The 19802-nt window shown below is 36.5% G+C and overlaps 1 protein-coding gene across 6 annotated transcripts in view; it reads right to left on the bottom strand.

The window, feature by feature from the left end:
* KBTBD12 (kelch repeat and BTB domain containing 12) overlaps window positions 1-19802 on the bottom strand; it is a 78851-nt gene that overhangs the window by 39961 nt on the left and 19088 nt on the right. For 2 of the 6 annotated variants that reach the window (XM_077857598.1, XM_077857599.1), the window contains exon 6: window positions 831-913. The exons of the other annotated variants lie outside the window; for them this stretch is intronic. In XM_077857598.1, coding sequence (XP_077713724.1) covers window positions 858-913 — 56 coding nt within the window. In that variant the 3' untranslated portion in view covers window positions 831-857. The remainder of the gene's footprint in view (window positions 1-830; window positions 914-19802) is intronic. 6 annotated transcript variants of the gene reach the window in all.

Here is a 19802-nt window from a genome sequence, read left to right as displayed (position 1 = left end):
AGGCAGGCTGTGTGAGCGTGCAGTATGTTATTAGTGCATGTTTACAATGGGAGGGAAAGAAAAAAGTGGATGGGCTGAACATTTTCAAAGAGCTTTAGTAAGAGCAGTAGAACTGGATACACAGCCATTGGGGATCTTAAACTGAGGTTCTCCAGACAACCCCCACCTCCTCCCCGCAGTGCCAGAAGCATTTACTGGATGGGGCATCCTTAGACTGAGGAGACCATCAGAAGAGGATTCTGATAGAACCACTGTCATTCTTTTCATTGTGTAATTTTATTCTTTACCCCTTTGGTCATGTTTTTTCTCTTTACTGGTTTACTAAGGGCTGACGACCATCCTCACTTTTCTTTTCTTTTCTTTTCTTTTCTTTTTTTTTAAGATTTTATTTATTTATTCACAAGAGACACACAGAGAGAGAGAGGCAGAGACACAGGCAGAGGGAGAAGCAGGCTCCATGCAAGGATCCCAATGTGGGACTTGATCCCGGGACTCCAGGATCACGCCCTGGGCCAAACAAAGGCAGGTGGTAAACCACTGAGCCACCCAGGGATCCCCCATCCTCACTTTTCAATTTGCCTCTCCTAAACCCTTGCCTGTGCAGCTAATTTGAAGTATGGTATAGAGATATGTCAAACTGATGTGACCAATAACGACACAATACAAAAATGGAAAAAATATCCCTGCACTGAGAGAGAACAATTTTCTTGAGATTGTTTTAAAAAAAAAAAAAGAATAGCCCACAAAAAATACAGACTCAAAATGGTGTAATTTACAACAAGTTCTCACACCATTGCTTACTACATAACCTAATTGCAGTTTCAACCTACCCCAGAAATGTGGTCTTAACTGGTCAGTCAGGAAATTTTCAATCCGTGCCCGCCAAGTCTGCACCTGAGCCCTCTCCAGCACCCTAGGAAAGATGAGGTCATCTGCATGATCAGACACCTTGCTTTTCCTCTTGGAAAGCAGCCTTGCCTAGAATAATCTTTTCTTTTTGCTAATAACTTTCTTGCCCCTACCCTCTGTCTATAGCAATTTTTCATTTTGTACAACTCCTTGGAGCATCTCGCTACTTGCTGGATGAGGTGTGCTGCCCGATTCATGAACTGTTAAATAAAGCCAATTAGATCTTCAGATTTGCTTGGTTGGATTTTGTTATTTAACAGGATATAATAGTGACTGTTCATCACAAGCCCTAGAGACAATATACCTCCAGGTCCAGTAGAGTTGCTCATGAATCCATTGTAGTGCTCAGGTTCTTTTTTTCTTTGTAGGAGCCAGGCTCTTTGATGCCAACCCAGGACCAGGACCAATTGTTCTATCAGTCAATTAGTTAGACCAGGTGTTGGACTCTCTAATACTCTCTGGGGGCTGTGTCTTCTTATAGAGTCTGAAGGGATAAAACCCTTCTCATGCTGGTGGGACAGATTCCTGAGGATAACAATTCCACCCCCAGGTGCTGCTCAACTCAGGTCATCCTTGAAAAATTATCCCTTGCTTTGGCTGATATACAAAATAGTAAACCAGTTAAAATTCCTTTGCCCAAATAACTATGGAAATTTGGCACAGCCTTTGATTTTTCCATTGCTAACTCAAAAGATTCTCTGCTATTGTTGATACTTCATTTTGTACCTAGATTAATACCACAGAGGGGAATAGAACAATTTCTATCTTTATAAAAAGAAGAGGCAAACTATTAAGGAAGACTCAGGGAACTGCTGGGCTTTATTTTGATGATGAGACCTGGAAAAGTCCAGAGAGTTCCATCAGAGTGCCCTCCACTCCCTTCTTGTGATACTTTGTTATACTTGTTTATCACACAGCTTGATTTATTTCTCCAGAGTCTTAAATCTACAAGGCCACTGTCCTAACAGATGTTTCAACAAATGACTTGAAGACAAAAGCAGGATGAACTCATGCTAATCGACAAGCAAATTAAAAATCAGACCCACAGGGCACCTGGGTAGCTCAGGGGTTGAGCGCCTGCCTTTGGCTCAGGGCGCGATCCCGGGGTCACAGGATGGAGTCCCACATCGGGCTTCCTGCAGGGAGCCTGATTCTCCCTCTGCCTGTGTCTCTGCCTCTCTGTGTGTCTCTCATGAATAAATAAATAAAATCTTTTAAAAAAGAAAAAAAGAAAAAAAAAATAATTTACTTATATTCATGAGAAACACAGAGAGAGGCAGAGACACAGGCAGAGGGAGAAGCAGGCTCCCTGCAGGAAGCCCGATATGGGACTTGATCCTGGGTCTCCAGGATCAAGCCCTGGGCCAAAGGTGGTGCTAAACCGCTGAGTCACCCAGGCTGCCCTAAAATCTTTATTTTTTTATTTTTATTTTTAATAATAAATTTATTTTTTATTGGTGTTCAATTTACCAACATACAGAATAACACCCAGTGCTCATCCCGTCAAGTGCCCCCCTCAGTGCCTGTCACCCATTCACCCCCACCCCCCCACCCTCCTCCCCTTCCACCACCCCTAGTTCGTTTCCCAGAGTTAGGAGTCTTTATGTTCTGTCTCCCTTTCTGATATTTCCCACACATTTCTTCTCCCTTCCCTTATTGCCCTAAAATCTTTAAAAGCAAAACAAAACAAAAGCAGGACAAACTCATGCTAATCCTCATGCTAATCAACAAGCAAATTAAAAATCAGGCCCACAAGTAAAACCTTGTCTTCAAGAAGAATCAACAATAGTGGAGAGCATCTGAACAAACCCAATGGTGTCTCCTGTTGCTTAGGTTAATAAAAGACTAGAAGGGGAAAATGAGAATACATCAAAGTTCCACACTCCTAGGAAAAGCCTAGTTGTTCTATAGACATGGTAACAGATCAATATCAGAAGTAGTTTTCAACCTGATTAATCAATCAATGACAACTTGCTTCAGTGAATGTGTTTCTAGAACCAATCAGTCAGATGGAGCTGCAGACTCTGAAAGGGAGCCAATTGGCAGCTGATTCGCTCCACTGACTCCTCTATTAAGACTGACTTGACCCATCCCTGCCTCAATAATGAATACAAACCACACTTCTAAAGTTGACAGCAACCTACTTTCTTTGTACCAAACACTAAACTGTCCACAGCCCTAACTTTGCTCAGAGTGTCTCTGACCAGTTAACCATTCCTACATGTAAGTAAGAAATATTCTTGTCCACATGTTCCTTCTGGGCATAGAGTGTGTCTTTCATTTCTAGATCCTCAGCACTAAGCCCAGGGTCTGACATATCATATGGCCAATAAGTATTTGTTGAATCAAATTATAGTATAAGAAAATACAGTATCTCTACAATGAAAATTATTAGTCTATCTGACATCAGTATTACTCAATTGAACCTTGACTGCTTACCTTACCTTCCACTAAATTATTATTCCCCTCAATTCAGAAAGGCCAAATTTTGCTCATTTTCATTCATCTAGTTCCTAAGAACTGTTTTTTATTCCTAAGGCTCTCAATGCTTCTTCTTCCCCACTAGCCCAGGCCCTGCTACCTCCTTCGTCCCACTTTCCTCACTGCAAATTTTAAATTTCTACACCATATTTTCTTTCCTTACTATGTGTGTTTCCTGTTTCCCCTACCCCTTTACAACTTTCTTAGCTCAGTGCATGTTTTGTTCTTTTAATTTTTAAAAATTTTATTGTGGTAAGAATACTTGACATGAGATCTATTCTCAACACATTTTTCAATGTACAATGACTCTAGATACAATGTTGTACAGTAGCTCTCTATACCATATTCATCTTGCTGAGACTTTATGCCCATTGATTAAAAACCCCCATTTCCACCTCCCCCAGTCCTTAGCAACACCATTCCACTTTTGATTCTGTGAATTTTACTTTTAGACACTCAGATGAGTGAAAGCATGCCATTTTTGTCTTTCTGTGACCAGCTTATTTCACTTAGCATAATATCCTCAAGGTTCATCCATATTTTTGCATATTACAGAATTTCCTTCTTTTTTTTAAGGATGAAGTATTCCATTGCATATACATGCTACATTTTGTCCATTCATCTGTCAATGAACCCTTGGGTTGTTTTCACACCTTGGCTATTTGAATAGTGCTTCAATGAACATGGGAGTGCTAATATTTCTTTGAGATTCTAATTTCAAATATTTGGATAAATACCCTTCTGGGGTATTGGATCACATAGTATTCCTATTTTTAATTTTTTGAGGAGCCCCTGTACTATTTTCCATAGTGACTACACTATTTTGCATTCTTACTAACAGCATGCAAGTGTTCCAATTACTTCACATCCTTGCAAACACTTATCTACATGCAAAAAAATTGCAGTTGAACCGTTATCTCAAAAACCAACTCAAAATGGATGACAGACTTAAATATAAGACATAAAACTATAAAACTCTAGAAGAATACTTAGGAGAAAAGCTTCATGATACTGGTTTTACAATGGTTCCATGGATATAACACCAAAAGCACGGACGACAGAAACAAAAATAAACAAATGGGACTACATCAAACTATAAGTTTCTGCACAACAAAGGAAATAATTAACAGAGTGAAAAGGCATGCTATGGAATGGGAGGAAATATTTGCAAACCATATGTCTGATAAGGGGTTTGTAATTCTAATTTTTATTCATATTGCCAATATTACTATAAGTTTAGGCAGCAATAAACAAAATTTAAAAACTACAAATATAACAAAAATCACATTATGTTCTTATCCAAACACAACAGGTTAAACTATAAAGCCAATTCTTAAATTCTCATGCTAAAAGGGAAGAAAGCATAGATAACAAAACTCACATTTTACCCAAGCCGTAATTTAGCTACTGCCCTGGCAAACCACTTATAAAAGTTATTATGTCAGATGGCAAAATGAGCTAATTTGAGTTTTCAGCTCCTTTCCTTTCTCTGGTTAAACCATCCAGCTCATACATCAATTGTGCAGTGACTAAAATGCAGGTAATGGAAAGAAGCAGAGACCTTGCTTGCTTCAGTCTCTAAAGAGTGAGAATTTCTTCAAAGACCCAGTTAGAATTTTAACCTCAAACATTCAACCATTCTGTTTCTCAACTTGGATTTTGTGAGAAGGCCCTACGGATCCCATTAATTCAGGACTTATAGACAAGATGTCATGACCTTGGCTAGAGTATGTGAGTTTCTGCTTTATCTCATTCTCCCAGTTATGAAAAAACCTCACAGAAATTACATGCTTACATATTGGTTAACCAGATTTCCCAAGTCAGCCTCCGTAGAGAGGGTCTAGCTCATGATTTTTGGCAAGAGATAAGGAAATAGTGAAACCTTAAAGCCCTAATCTTGAAGGCAGAGAGTTGCAGGGCCAGCACCATCTAATATATAACTCAGTGGGGTTACTGACCCCCACCCTCGGCTGACTCAAGGTAGAGACAGAACCAAGTACTTCCCTAAGGGCCTCTGTAAATGCCTGATGATGGCTACTGAAGCAGCCTTCATTGAATGGCAGGATCGAAATCAGTAACTGTGCTATAAGGAAGGTAGAAAGTAAGGCTTTATTGCCAGATGACTAGTATGCATTTAATGACTGTAAATTTGAATAAGGTACTTAGCCTGAGATCTTATTCTTTCCCTTTTTTCCCTTTATAAAATCATAAAACAAACATATCATACAAAAAGAATTGTGTCTAAAAAATGAAGTACAGCAATCATTTTTCCATTTCTTGGTAAGATGTAGTAGTAGGTCTAGGCAGGCTAGTGACCCTAAGCAACTAGAGAAAAATGGTAGGTTGAAAAAAAATCACATTTTAATAGATGTTAGAGAGGTGTGGAAATAATAAGGATCAAATGAACTAAAATTCCAGAGAAGAAAGAGCCCTTTCTGGGTCATTATCTGAACCTGGGATATGTGCTAATTCTGGATCAAGGCAAAGAACTGGACTGGACACAGGCAGAGGGACTCTAGTGAGGGAAGGATAAACTGGGCAGGGGGTGGGGGGAGTTGTGTGGGGCTGGTGTGACAGACTGAGAACTAGAGGATCTGCAAAGAGGAACTTCCCACCTGTGGTCAGTTTTTTACTCAAAAATGCTGAGTTATCGAGGCAATTTGGGATTCTGGGCCAAATAGTTTTAATGGTCAGAGGAAAATCTCCCAGAGTTTCATGGCATGCAGAAGACCAAAACTGATTAAAGTGAGGGGTCCTGCCACAAACCAAGAGAGCTCTCTCTTTTGAGATATTGTCAAGTTTTGAAGCTGTTCAGGAAGGCTAATGAGCAAAGCTAAAAATAATCTGAAGGGAAGAACTGAATCCCTACAGTCTTTCAGGAGAGAGGGCATGAGATCCATGAAGTTCTCAGTCCAAAGCCTAAAAGAACCATGACCAGGGAACAGGGACAAACAACAGGTATACTGAGTGTTACCCAGCCCTGGCCCAGCTCAACCCTTGACTGGATTGAAGTGACTAGTCCCTTGCTCTGTCTTACCAATAAAAGGCAGAATCTTCTCTGGTGGAAGGACAGCACTGGGAACCTTTTTGGTGTTTTCCCATTGTTCAGCATATAATGAAAAACTACTAGACATGTGAGTAGGCAGAGAAATAGGACTAGGAAAAAAAACATTAATAGAAGCAGACTCATCAATTATCCAAATATTGGAATTAGCAGGCCAATAAAATAACTGATTAATGGGATAAAATAGAGGAAAAGATGGACAAAGAGGAATGAAAAAAATTAGAGAAATTCACCAAAGAATTGGAATCTATGAAAAAAAAATACAGTGCATGTTCTGGAAACAAAAAAAAAATCACATCTGAAAATTAGAACTGATGGGGTAGTTAACAGCAGTTTGGACACAGAAGATGGGATAAGTGAATCTGAAGATAGCTCAGTAAAAAATATTCAATCTGAAGTATAGGAAGAAAAACATATGAGAGGAGAGTCAAGATAAGATCATGTCCTACATCTAAAGGTCTAACATATAGCTAATTAGAGTCTCACAGAAAGAAAGAAGGGAGAGAATAAAGTAGAAGCAATATTCAATAAGATAACAGCCGAAGACTTCCCCCATACTGATGAAAACATCAATCTATAAATTCCAAAAGCTCAGTCAACACCAAACAGAACAAAACCAAAGATATCACACTTGGGACTCCTGGGTGGCTCAGCAGTTGTGTCTGCCTTTGGCTCAGGGCATGATCCCGGGGTCAAGTTCCACATCGGGCTTCTTGCAGGGAGCCTGCTTCTCCCTCTGCTATGTCTCTCTCTCTCTCTCTCTCTCTCTCTCTTTTTCTTTCTGTGTGTGTCTCTCAGAAATAAATAAATAAAATCTTTTTTTAAAAAATCACACTTAAGCAGATCTTATTGAAATTGCTGAAAACAAAGGTGAAGAGAAAGTCTTAAAGGAAAGTCTTCAAGGACCCACAATAAGGCTATGGGTTTTTAAACAGAAACTATGAAAGTCAGATGCAACAGACTGTCATATTTAAAGTGCTAAAAGGAAAATATGCTACCAACCTAGAATTCTATAACCAGCAAAAAATTTGCTTCAAAAACGAAGACAAAATAAAGCCACTTGCAGACAGTCAAAAGTTAAGAGAATTCATTACCAGCAGTCTTACACTAACAGATATATTAAAGACAATTCCTTATTCTTTACTTACTTATCTAAAACCAATTAACATACAATGTATTATTAGTTTCAGAGGTAGAGGTCAGCAATTCATCATTTGCATATAACACCCAGTGCTCATTCCATTACGTGCTCTCCTTAATGCTCATCACTCAGTTACCCCATGCCCCCCCACCTCCCATCCAGTAACCCTCAGTTTGTTTCCTAGAGTTAAGAGTCTCTTATGGTTTGTCTTCCTCGATTTCTTCCTATTTTATTTTTCCCTCCCTTCCCCTATGTTCATTTATTTCTTAAATATGAGTGAATGAGTGAAAAATCATGATATTTGTCTTTCTCTGATTGACTTACTTCATTTAGCCTAATACCTTTTAGTTTGTCCATGTTGTTGCAAATGGTAAGATTTCATCCTTTCTGATGGCTGAGTAATATTCCAATATATGTACACACACACACATATCACATCTTCTTTATCCATTCATCTGTTGATGGATACCTGGGCTCTTTCCTACTTTGGCTATTGTGAACATTGCTGCTATAAACAGTGAGGTGTCTGTGCTCCTTTGAGTCACTATGTTTGCATCCTTTGCATAAATACCTAGTAGTGTAATTGCTGGGTCATAGGGCAGCTCTATTTTTAATTTCTTGAGGAACCTCCATACCATTTTCCTGAGTGGCTGCACGAGTTTGCATTCCTACCAACAATGTAAGGGGGTTCCACTTTCCCTGCATCGATGCCAACATCTGTCATATCCTGACTTGTTAATTTTAGGCATTCTGACTGGTATGAGGTGGCATCTCATTGTGGTTTTGATTTGGACTCTGTATTCCATTCCATAGATCGATTGATCGATCTATCATCTTTGTGCAAATGCCACACAGTCTTTTTAGCTTTATAGAAAACCTTACAGGGATCCCTGGGTGGCGCAGTGGTTTAGCACCTGCCTTTGGCCCAGGGCGCGATCCTGGAGACCGGGGATCGAATCCCACGTCGGGTTCCCGGTGCATGTGCATGGAGCCTGCTTCTCCCTCTGCCTGTGTCTCTGCCTCTCTCTCTCTCTCTCTGTGTGACTATCATAAATAAATAAAAATTAAAAAAAAAAAGAAAACCTTACAATCAGTATGATTCTTTCAACTTTATTCTTTTCCAAAATGGTTTTAGCTACTCTAGTTTGTCTTCCCATATAAATCTTAGACCAGATTGTCTATAGCTACAAAAGAATTCTTGGCATTTTGATTGGCATCACATTAAGTTTATAGATCAATTTGGAGAGAAATGACATTTTCCTAGTTTGAGTCTTCCAATCCTCTTTGATTTCATCAGTATTTTATAATTTTATCATTTTGGTCTTCTACATGTTTTGTTAGATTTATTTATTTATTTTTAAGTGTTTTGTTAGATTTATATATAAATACTTCATTTTCTTTGGAGCAATTGCAAATAGTTTTAATTTTTTGTACTTTGCTAATGCATAGCAATAAGATGGACCTTTTGTATTCTTTGGCAACACTAAAGTCATTAATTCTAAGAATTTAAAAAATGGATTCTTTGAGATTTTCTGCACAGATAATTCTATGTAGATGTCATTTGAAACTGGAATTTTATTTTTCTTTTGCCTAACTTTTGTTTCTTCTTCTTTCCTTACTGCATTAAGATTCCTAGTGTGATGTTGAATATCATAGTGGACATCCTTATCTTATGCATGAACTTAGGAGAAAAGCTTTCAATTTTTCCATTAAGAATAATGTTAACTTGGGGGATCCCTGGGTGGCTCAGCGGTTTAGCACCTGCCTTTGGCCCAGGGCGTGATTCTGGAGTCCCGGGATGGAGTCCTGCATCAGGCTCCTTGCATGGAGCCTGCTTCTCCCTCTGCCTGTGTCTCTGCCTCTCTTTCTCTCTGTGTATCTCTCATGAATAAATAAATAAAAATCTCAAAAAAATAATGTCAACTGTAACTTTTTCACAGGTCCCCTTTAACAGATTGAGAAGTTGAGGAAGTTCCTTTTCTTCCTAGTTTGCTGGGAGTTTCTAATCATGAATGGGTGTTATATTTTTTCAAGTGATTTTTCTGTATTAATTGATGTGATTATGTGGTTTCTTCTATATACTTAATATGGTAGATTACACTGATTAATTTACGAATATTGAACCAATTTTGCATTCCCAGGATAAAACTCATTTTTAGTTGTGGTGTGTTATTCTTTTAATATATTGCTGGGTTGAACTTGCCAATATTTTCTTGAGGATTTTTTTTAAAGATTTTATTTATTTATTTATTTGAGAGAGAGAGAGAGAGAACAAGCAGGTAGGGAGGAGAGGGAGAAGCAGGTTCCCTGCTGAGCCAGGAACACCATCCCCCCCACATGGGGCTCCACCCCGGGACCCTGGGATCATGACCTGAGCTATAAAGGCAGATGCTTCACCGACTGATCCACTCAGGCACCCCAAGGATTTTGTGTCTATGTTCATAAGGGATATTGGTCTGTATTTTTCTTTTTCTGTACAATCTTGGTTTCAGATCAGGTAATGCTGCCTTATAAAATGAGTTGTTGAGTGTTTCCTCCTCCTATTTGTTCTGATAGAAGTCACAGAATTGGTGTTATTTCTTTCTTAAGTGTTTGATTAAATTTACCAGTGAAAACTTCTAAGTCTGACAACTTTTTTTTTTGGAGTTTTATAAACTAAAAATTCAATGCATTTAATAGTTTTGAGTTACTGATTTCATCTTGAGTGGCTTTATGTAGTTTGTGGTTTTTAAGGAATTCGTCCATTTCATTAAAGTTGTTGAATATATGTGTGTAGAGTTGTTAGTAGCACTGCTCTATTACCCTTTTAACGTCTGTGGAGACTGTAGTGACATGCCTTTTCTCATTTCTGATATTGGTAGTTTGCACCTCATTTCTCTTTTTGTCACTCTTGCTAGAAGTTTATCAATTGTATTGATCTTCTCAAAGAAACAGCTTTGGTTTCATTGTCTCTATATTTATTTATTTGCTTTCAATTTCATTGTTTTCTTCCCTTATTTCCTTCCTTCTGCTTGATTTGGATTTAAGTTGCTCTTTTTTTTTCTAATTTCCTAAGGTGAGTGTTTAGAGATTTGAGACCTTTCTTCTTTTTTAATGTAAACACTCAATGCTACAAATTAACTTCCAAGCACTACTTCTGCAGCATTCTATAATTTTTTATGCATTTTTTAAAAAGATGTTACTTATTTATTCATGAGGCACACACACACACACACACACAGAGAGGCAGAGGCAGAGGCATAGGGAGAAGCAGCCTCCGTGCAGGGAGTCTGATGTGGGACTCAATCCTGGGACTCTGGGATCATGCCCTGAGCCAAAGGCAAAACACTCAACTGCTGGGCCACCCAAGCATCCCTTTTATATATTTTCATTCAGCTCATCATGCTTTCTTTTTTTTTAGTTTTTATTTAAATTCTAGTTAACATACATGTAATATTAGTTTGAGGTATATAATAATAGTGATTCAACAGTTCCATACAACGCCTGGTGCTTATCAAGACAAGTGCACTCCTCAATCCCCATCACCTATTTAACCCAAGCCCCCACCTCCTTTCTGGTAACCACCAGTTTATTCTGTATAGTTGAGTGTCTGTTTATTACTGAGAGAGGAATGTTGAAATAAATCTTTGTTGTCTATTTCACCTTTCAGTTCTGTCAGTTTTTTCCTTCATGTATTTGGAAGTTCTATTGTTACATGCATACATATTTACTGTTTTAGGTCTTCTTGATAAATCAATCATTTTATCATTATGTAATCTCCTTCTTTGTCCCTGGTAATTTTCCTTCCACTGAAGTTTACTCTGACATGAATATAGCCACTCCAGCTTTCGCTTCATTAATTTTGCATCATATACTTTTTTTCCGTATCCTTTTACTCTCAAATTATCTACATCATTATAGTTGTAGTGGATTTCTTGTAGGCAGCATATTATTAGATCATTCTATTTTTAATCCATCCTGACAGTTTCTGTCTTCTGATTGGTATCATTATACCATTTGTATTTAAGGTAAGTATTTTTACGGCTGAAATAAGGTCTATCATTTTATTGTCTGTATTCTGTTTATTCCCTCTGCTCTTTGCTGTAATTCTTTTTTTTCCCCTTGTCTACTCTTGGATTACTTGAACATTTTTTAGTTTTCTATTTTAATGTATTCATTGTAATTTGGCTATATCCCTAACTATAGTTCTTCCAGTGGTTGGTTTGGGGATTAATAAATCACTGAGCATTTCATAGTCTATCTAGAATCAATATTTTGCCACTGTAAGTGGAACGCAGAAAACTTGCCACCTTCTAAGTCATGATACTCTTCTCTCCATGCTATATAAATATGTCTCATAGATCACACATTGAAAACCCCATCAGAAAATGTTTTTTTTTTTTTTACTTTCAATCACTAAAGGCATTCTAATGAACCTAAAAGGAAAAGAATTTTCTATTATATTTATCCAGATATTTACCATTTCTATTGGTTTTATTCATTCCTCATGTTCCCACATTCCTTCTGTCATCATTTCCCTCTGACTGAAGAACTTCCTTAAACAATTCTTTTGGGTAAATCTACTTGATACTTGCTAGAATAAATTCTTGTAGAGTAAATCTATTCCCATGTATTTTAGTTTTTTTGAAAGTATTTTGTTTCCACTTCTGAAAAATATTTTCATTCCATACAATTCCAAGCTGACAGTTCTTTTAACACTTTAAAAATGTTTTTTCACTGTCTATTTGCTTGTATGGTTTTTGATGAGAAATCATCATCTTTTTATGTGCTTACCAGATAGGCATACCTCTTCTTACATGAAATGTCTATTCAACCCTTTTGTTCATCTTAAACTGGAATGTTTTCTTACTGAGTTGCCAAAATTATTTACAGGTTATTTATATTATAAATACAAATATATTTATAAAAGATTTTATTGGGGGGGGAGAGAGAGAGCACACAAGAGTAGAGGGAGGGAGAAGTAGACTCCCTGCTAAGCGGGGAGCCCAATGTGGGGCTCGTTCCCAAGGTGCTGAGGTCAGATGCTTAACTGACTGAGCCACCCAGGCACCCCTACAAATATATTTTTTTAGTATTTTATTTATTTATTTGAGATAGAGCAAGTGGGGAGGGGTTGAGGGAGAGGGAGAAAGAATCTGAGGCAGACTCCACACTGAGTGCAGAGCCTGATGTGGGCTTGATCCCACAACTGTGAGATCATGACATGAGCCAAAACCAAGAATTGGACATTCAACCAACTGAGCCACCCAGGCACCTCCTGAATACAAATCTTTTATCAGATATATGATTTGTAAATATTTTCTCCCAGTTTCTGGCATGTCTTTTCCTTTTTCTTAATGTTGCCCTTTGAAGTGCAACATTTTAAAAATTTTAATAAAATCCAATCCAACACTTTTCCTCTATGGATCATGCTTTTAGTTTCCTATCTTTGCTAATCCAAAGTCACTACATTCTCTCCTATGTTTTCTTAAGTCTGGGATCCATATTGAGATTTTTGTGTTTTTTTTTTTCTTTTTTTTAAAATTGAAAATTTTTTGCTGTGGTGTGAGGTAATGGGCTAAAAATTGGTTGCATATAGATATCTAATTGTCTTGGCATATTTGCTGAAAAGTTCATCTTTCCCCACTGAATTGCCTTGACACCTTTGTCAAAGACCAGTTGATTATAAATATAAAAATGTATTACTAGATTCTCATTTCTGTTCTATTGATTTAGCTGCCTGTCCTTAGGCCAATACCAATATATCTGAATTACTATAGCTCTACAATAGTTTTTTAAAAGGAGTTAAATCATCAAACTTTCTTCTTTTTCAAAATTGTTTTGGTTATTCTACATCCCTTATGTTTTCACATAATTTTAGAATCAACTTGTCAATTAAAAAAAAAACAATGTTTGTTATTTACAACAGCCAAATTATGGAAACAGCCCAAAGTGTCTACTGATGGATGAATGGAGATTATATATATAATATATTATATATATATATTATATATATAATGGAATATATATTATATATATTATATATTATATATAATATATTATATATTATATATATAATGGAATATTATTCAGCCATAAAAAGGAAATCTTGCCTTTTGCAACAAGTTATAGAGTATAATGTTAAGCAAAATAAGTCAGAGAAAGACAAATACCATATGATTTCACTCATACATGGATTTTAAGAAAATGGACAAAGGAAAAAAAAAAGAGACAACCCCTCAAACAGACTTTTAATTATAGAGAACAAACATGGTTACTAGAGGGGAGGTGGGTGGAGGGATGGGTGAAATAGGTGAAAGGGATTAAGAGTAAGTATACTCATCTTGTTGAGAATTGGTGAATCACTATATTGTACACTTGAAACTAATATAACATTATAACTATACTGGAATTTTAAAAATTTAAAAAGATTTAAGACTCAAAACATAAAAATAGAAATAAAAACAATGCTGCAATATTATAAGGGTTGTAGGGATCCCTGGGTGGCGCAGCGGTTTGGCGCCTGCCTTTGGCCCAGGGCACAATCCTGGAGACCCAGGATCGAATCCCACGTCAGGCTCCCGGTGCATGGAGCCTGCTTCTCCCTCTGCCTGTGTCTCTGCCTCTCTCTCCCTCTCTCTGTGTGACTATCATAAATAAATAAAAATTAAAAATATATATATATAAGGGTTGTATTGAATATATAGCTCAATTTGGGGACATTTGCTATCCTAACCACACTGAGTCTTTGAATACATAATCAAGGAATATATCTCCATTTATTTAGATCTTTAACTCTCGGGAGTGTTTTATAGTTTTCTGCATATAATTCTCACAGTTTGGGGGTTAAATGTATTTATATATTTCTCCTTAAGTAGGCTTCATGCCAGAGTGGAGCCCAATGCAGGGCTTAAACTGTGATTCTAAGATAAAGACGAGCTGAGATAAAGAGTTGGATGCTTAACTGAGTCACCCAGGTGCTCCTCTTCTTCTTTTTGATACTATTGGAATGGAACTGTTTTCTCAATTTCATTTTTGGAGTGTTCATTGCTAGTTCATAGAAATAAAATTAATTTTTTGTATACTGATCTCATATCCCGTGATCTCTTTAGTTTGTGATCTTGGCTAAAATTAATTATTAGCTCTAGTAGTCTTTTTTATTTATTTACTTCTTGGAGCTTCATTAGGATTTTCTACACCCAAGAATATATAATCTGTGAATAAGGACTTTAGAATTCTTCCTTTCTAATCCATATACCTTTCACTTCTTTTTCTTGCTTTATAGCGTGGGTTGGAACCTCTGGTTCAATGTTGAATAGGAGGAACAAGACTAGCATCCTTTCCTGTTCCTAATTTTAGGTAGAAAGATTGCCATCAAGTATCATGTTAGCTGTAGGTTTTTCATAGACATTTTTTAACAAGTTAAAGAAATACCCTTCTATTCCTAATTTGTTGAGATTTTTATCAAGAATGTGGGTTGAATTTTGTCAAATGCTTTTTCTACATCTTTTGAGGTGATCATTTGGTTTTTGTACTTTACTAGTATGGTGAATTACTCTATTTTGGATATTGAACCAATCAATGTTGCATTCCTGCATTTCAGGGATAAATCCCACTTGGCCATGGCATATAATCATTTTTTATGTTGCTGGATTCAGTTTGCTTATTGTGTCTTAAGGATTTTTTATGACACATAAGCATTTTTTTATGTTGCTAGATTCAATTTGCCAATTGTTTCCTAAAGATTTTTGAATCTATGGTCATGAGGGATATATACCTATAGTTTTTATTCAATTCAAAGTATTTTTTTGTGATTTTTTTTTTTTACTCAAAGGTTATTTAGAAGTATGCTATTTAATTTCCATATATTTGAGGATTTCCTTTTTCTTTGATTTATGATTTAATAATTTTATGGTCAGAAAATATAGTTTTAATAACACCAATTTAAAAAATCTGTTGGGGGTGCCTGGGTGGCTCAGTAATTGGGCATCTGCCTTTGGCTCAGGTAATGATCCTGGGGTCCTGGGATCAAGCCCTGCATCAGGCTCCCTGCTCAGTGGGGAGTCTGATTATCACTCTCCCTCCTTCCCTCCCTCTGCTTGTGCTCTCTCAAATGAATATATAAAATCCTTTTTAAAAAATCTATTCAGACTTGTTTTATGACCTGGCATATGATTAAGCCTGGAGAAATGTTTCATGTACATTTGAAAAGAATGTGTATTTTGCTATTATATGTGTGTACTGTATTTTGCTATTATATGTGTGTACTATAAATGTCACATATAAGTTGGTTGATAGTGTTATTCACTATCTGATTTTCTGTCTTGTTGTTCAATTATTGAAGGTGAGATACAAATCTCCAATGGTGATTTTCTATTTCTCATTTTAGTTGTTGTCTCCTGTTTTTTAGATCTCTGTTGTTGGATGTGAAATATGTGTGTGTGTGTATAATATATGTATATATATTATATGTATATATATTCCTGGTTGTATTGATCATTTTATTACAAAATTTCTTTATAGTAATAGTTCTTTCCTTAAAGTCTATTTTGTAGGATAATGATAGACTACTTTCAATTCTCTTAAAGTTAATTTGCATGGTAGGTCTTTTTCTACAAAACAATATAAAACATTCAACTTATTTATGTATTTGAATATGAAGTATGTCTCTTATAGACAGCATATACTTGGTCTTATTTTCTTAGTCTGAAATCTCTGCCTTTTGATGGCAGTATTTGGTCCATTCCCATTTAATGTAATTTTTTTTTTAAAGATTATTTATTTATTTATTCATGAGAGATACAGAGAAAGAGAGAGAGAGGCAGAGACACAGGCAGAGGGAGAAGCAGGCTCCAAGCAGGGAGCCCGACGTGGGACTCGATCCCAGGTCTCCAGGACCATGCCCTGGGCTGAAGGCAGTGCTAAACCGCTGAGCCACCGGGGCTGCCCTTAATGTAATTTTTAAAAATATAGTTGGATTTGTAATTACTATCTTACTATTTGTTTTCTGTTTCATACTATTTTTGTTCCTCTGTTCCTCCTTCACTGTCTTCTTTTGTGTTATCATTTTCTAAGTGTACCATTTTAATTATTTTGATTTTTAAATTATTTGAATTTTCTTAGTAGTTGCTCTAGAAATTCTAATATGCATGTTACTTTATCACAATCTACTTCAGGTTAATACTGCCTTAATTTTATTAGAACATAGCAACATTGTTCCAATATGTCTCTTGTTCCTCTCCCTCTAATTTTGGTACCATTATATGTACTATATCTACATATTTAATAAATCCAACATAGTTCCATAATTATCTGCTCTTATATCATTTAAAAAATTGAGATGAAAAAATAGAAATATGTATGAAGTCTTTTATATTTACCTATATGTTTGTCATTTCCACTGATTTTAATTTCTTCCTGTGGATTAGAGGTACTCTGGTATATTTCTTTTTAATCTAAAGGATTTCAGTATTTCTTTTTTTTTATTTAAAGGTTTTATTTATTTATTCATAGAGACAGAGAGAGAGGCAGAGGGAGAAGCAGGCACCATACAGAGAGCCTGACGTGGGACTCAATCCAGGGTCTCCAGGATCACGCCCTGGGCTGCAGGCAGTGCTAAACCGCTGCGCCACCGGGGCTGCCCGATTTCAGTATTTCTTTAGTACTTCTTGTAAATCTGCTAGCCATAAATTACTTTGGTCTTTATATATCTGAGAATGTCTTTGCTGCACTTTCATTTTAAAAAGATAGTTTTGCTGAACATAGAAGATGGACACAGAAACATTTTTGGTTGAGTATTTTTCCTTGCAGCACTTTGAATATATTATTCCAGTGCCTTCTTGCCTGTTTCTGATAAGTTGCCTGTTGAGCATATTATTGTTCCTCTCTCTATATGATGTCATTTTTTTTCTTGCTGCTTTTAATTTTTTGTCCATGATGTGTTTCAATGACTAGTTTACAGTGTGCTTAGGTGAGGATCTCCATGAACTTATTTTACTTGGGAGTTTGATGAACTTCTTGGATATGTAGATTAAAGTTTTTCCATTAAGTCTGAGACATTTTTGACCATTATTATTTGAAAAAAATTCTGTTCCTTTCTGTCTTCTTTTGGGAATCATCCCTATATTGGTAGGCTTGATGATATTTCATATTGCCTCTGAGGCTTTGCTAATTTTTCTCCAATTTTCTCCCTCTCATCTTCAGATTAATATTTTCCATTGATCTATTTCAAGGTCACTGATTCTTTCTTCCAACAATTGAAATCTGTTTTTCAACTCATTATGTACATTTTGCATTTGGGTTATTTATACTTTACAACTTTAGAATTTTCATTTGGTTCTTTTATTTTTTATTTATTTTTATTTTATTTTATTTTTTTAGTTTTATTATTTTTTAATAATAAATTTATTTTTTATTGGTGTTCCATTTGCCAACATACAGAATAACACCCAGTGGTCATCCCGTCAAGTGCTCCCCTCAGTGCCCGCCACCCAGTCACCCCCATCCCCCGCCCTCCTCCCCTTCCACCACCCCTAGTTCGTTTCCCAGAGTTAAGAGTCTTCCATGTTCTGTCTCCCTTTCTGATATTTCCTACCATTTGGTTCTTTTAGATAATTTCTATTTATTGATAGCACTGGGGAGTCACTGTCATTTTATTTTAATTCTTTAAAAATTCTTTAAAAATGATTTTTATTCATTCTATGAACATGTATTTAATAGCTACTTTGATGTTTATGCCTGCTAAATCCAACATTTGGAGCCCCTCAAAGACCGATTTTATTGAATGCTTCCCTGTCCCCACCCCAGCATGTGTTATTCCCTGTTTATTTTCCTTTACATGTATTATAAATTTTTGTTGGCACTAGACATTTAAAATAATACAGCTGATCCGGTGCAACTTTTAATTTTGATTTTGTTTTTCTCCCTAGGGTATTTTTTCTTTTTTGTTATTGTTGCTGTTGTTTTTCAGTGATTTGCTTAGATTTAATATGCCTCTCCTGTGGTTTGCTTCTGTCACTGCTCCATTTTTAAAAATTCTCTCTTTCTCTCTCTTTAGCATAGGGTTACTCTTATTTCTTCATGGTTCAGGTCTAGTCAATGACTAGTTTTTTGTACTCAAACACTAGTAAGGCTTCCAGCCTTGTTCGGTGGGTCTAAGTGTAGGTTGGGAGCACACTCAAAGCTCAGGCAAGTTTTCAAGTCCACCATGACTTTTACCTTTTGCCTAGCCTTCTCAGATCTCTGCAATGTGCTCAGACTTCCAGCTACCCAGGATTGTGTAAAGAGCTTATATCCTCTTATGAGCTCCATGTCTGTACAGCTTCACTAGTCTCCGGGGATATGTGGAGAATTTATCAAGCCCCACTAGGACTCTCATTTCCAGGTTCCTATTAAATTTCTGGCTAATTCTCCTGTCTGCTACTGTCCCAAGCAGGACTAAAAACTCAGGTTAGGAGACATGCAGGCTTTTCCCATTTGTCACTGTGAATGTGGGTTTCCCATCCTTCACTCTGAAACTTGTCAGCCCCCTTTGACAAACAAAGATGCTGGTTTTCACAGCTAGCCCACCCTGCTAGAACTCCCATGCTGGATCAACTGGAGCAGCTCAGGAAAGAATGCCAAGGATTGCCTGAGGACTTACTTCAAGTTCAGCAGTTTTGAGAAGCTAATTCTTCTCAATTTGTTGTTTTTGGTTGGTTTCTAGAGACCTGAAATGGTTGTTTTTGAAAAATCTGTCCAGTTTTATGGTTGCTTTTTGGGGAGAGGACGTCAACTCATTCACTTCTTCATAGTTGGATCCTTCTGCTTTCACTTAGCTTTTGGCCTGCTAAATTTCTACTGCCATAACACATCTTATAAGCTTTTCAGAGAAGTTTTAAAAATGTATTCCCAACATCTTTTGCTTTTTTTTTTTTTTTGGATTTTCAGTGGGAGGATCAGACTAGATATCTAGTCTGCCATACAAAAGAGTTAATATTTTATCAGTTTCTTATGACCATTAAATGCATTTCTTTATGCAAAGAATTCAGCAAAGTGTCTGTACCACAAAGGGGCTCAAAAAACAGTAGTTATAATGTCTGAACACTTACACTGTAGGGATTTTACATACTTTGTTCTATTTAATCCTAACTCTAAGAGGTAGGCATTCCAATTTTAATATTAGCCAAAAAAAAAAAAAAAAAAAGATTTACTATACCAAGGACATGCAGGTAGTAAATGGTGGAAACA

Source organism: Canis aureus, chromosome 19, assembly GCF_053574225.1.
Source record: "Canis aureus isolate CA01 chromosome 19, VMU_Caureus_v.1.0, whole genome shotgun sequence".
In the NCBI taxonomy this organism is placed as follows: Eukaryota; Metazoa; Chordata; class Mammalia; order Carnivora; family Canidae; genus Canis; species Canis aureus.
Note: the sequence above shows the minus strand (reverse complement) of the source record. Positions and strands in the feature narration are given on the sequence as shown.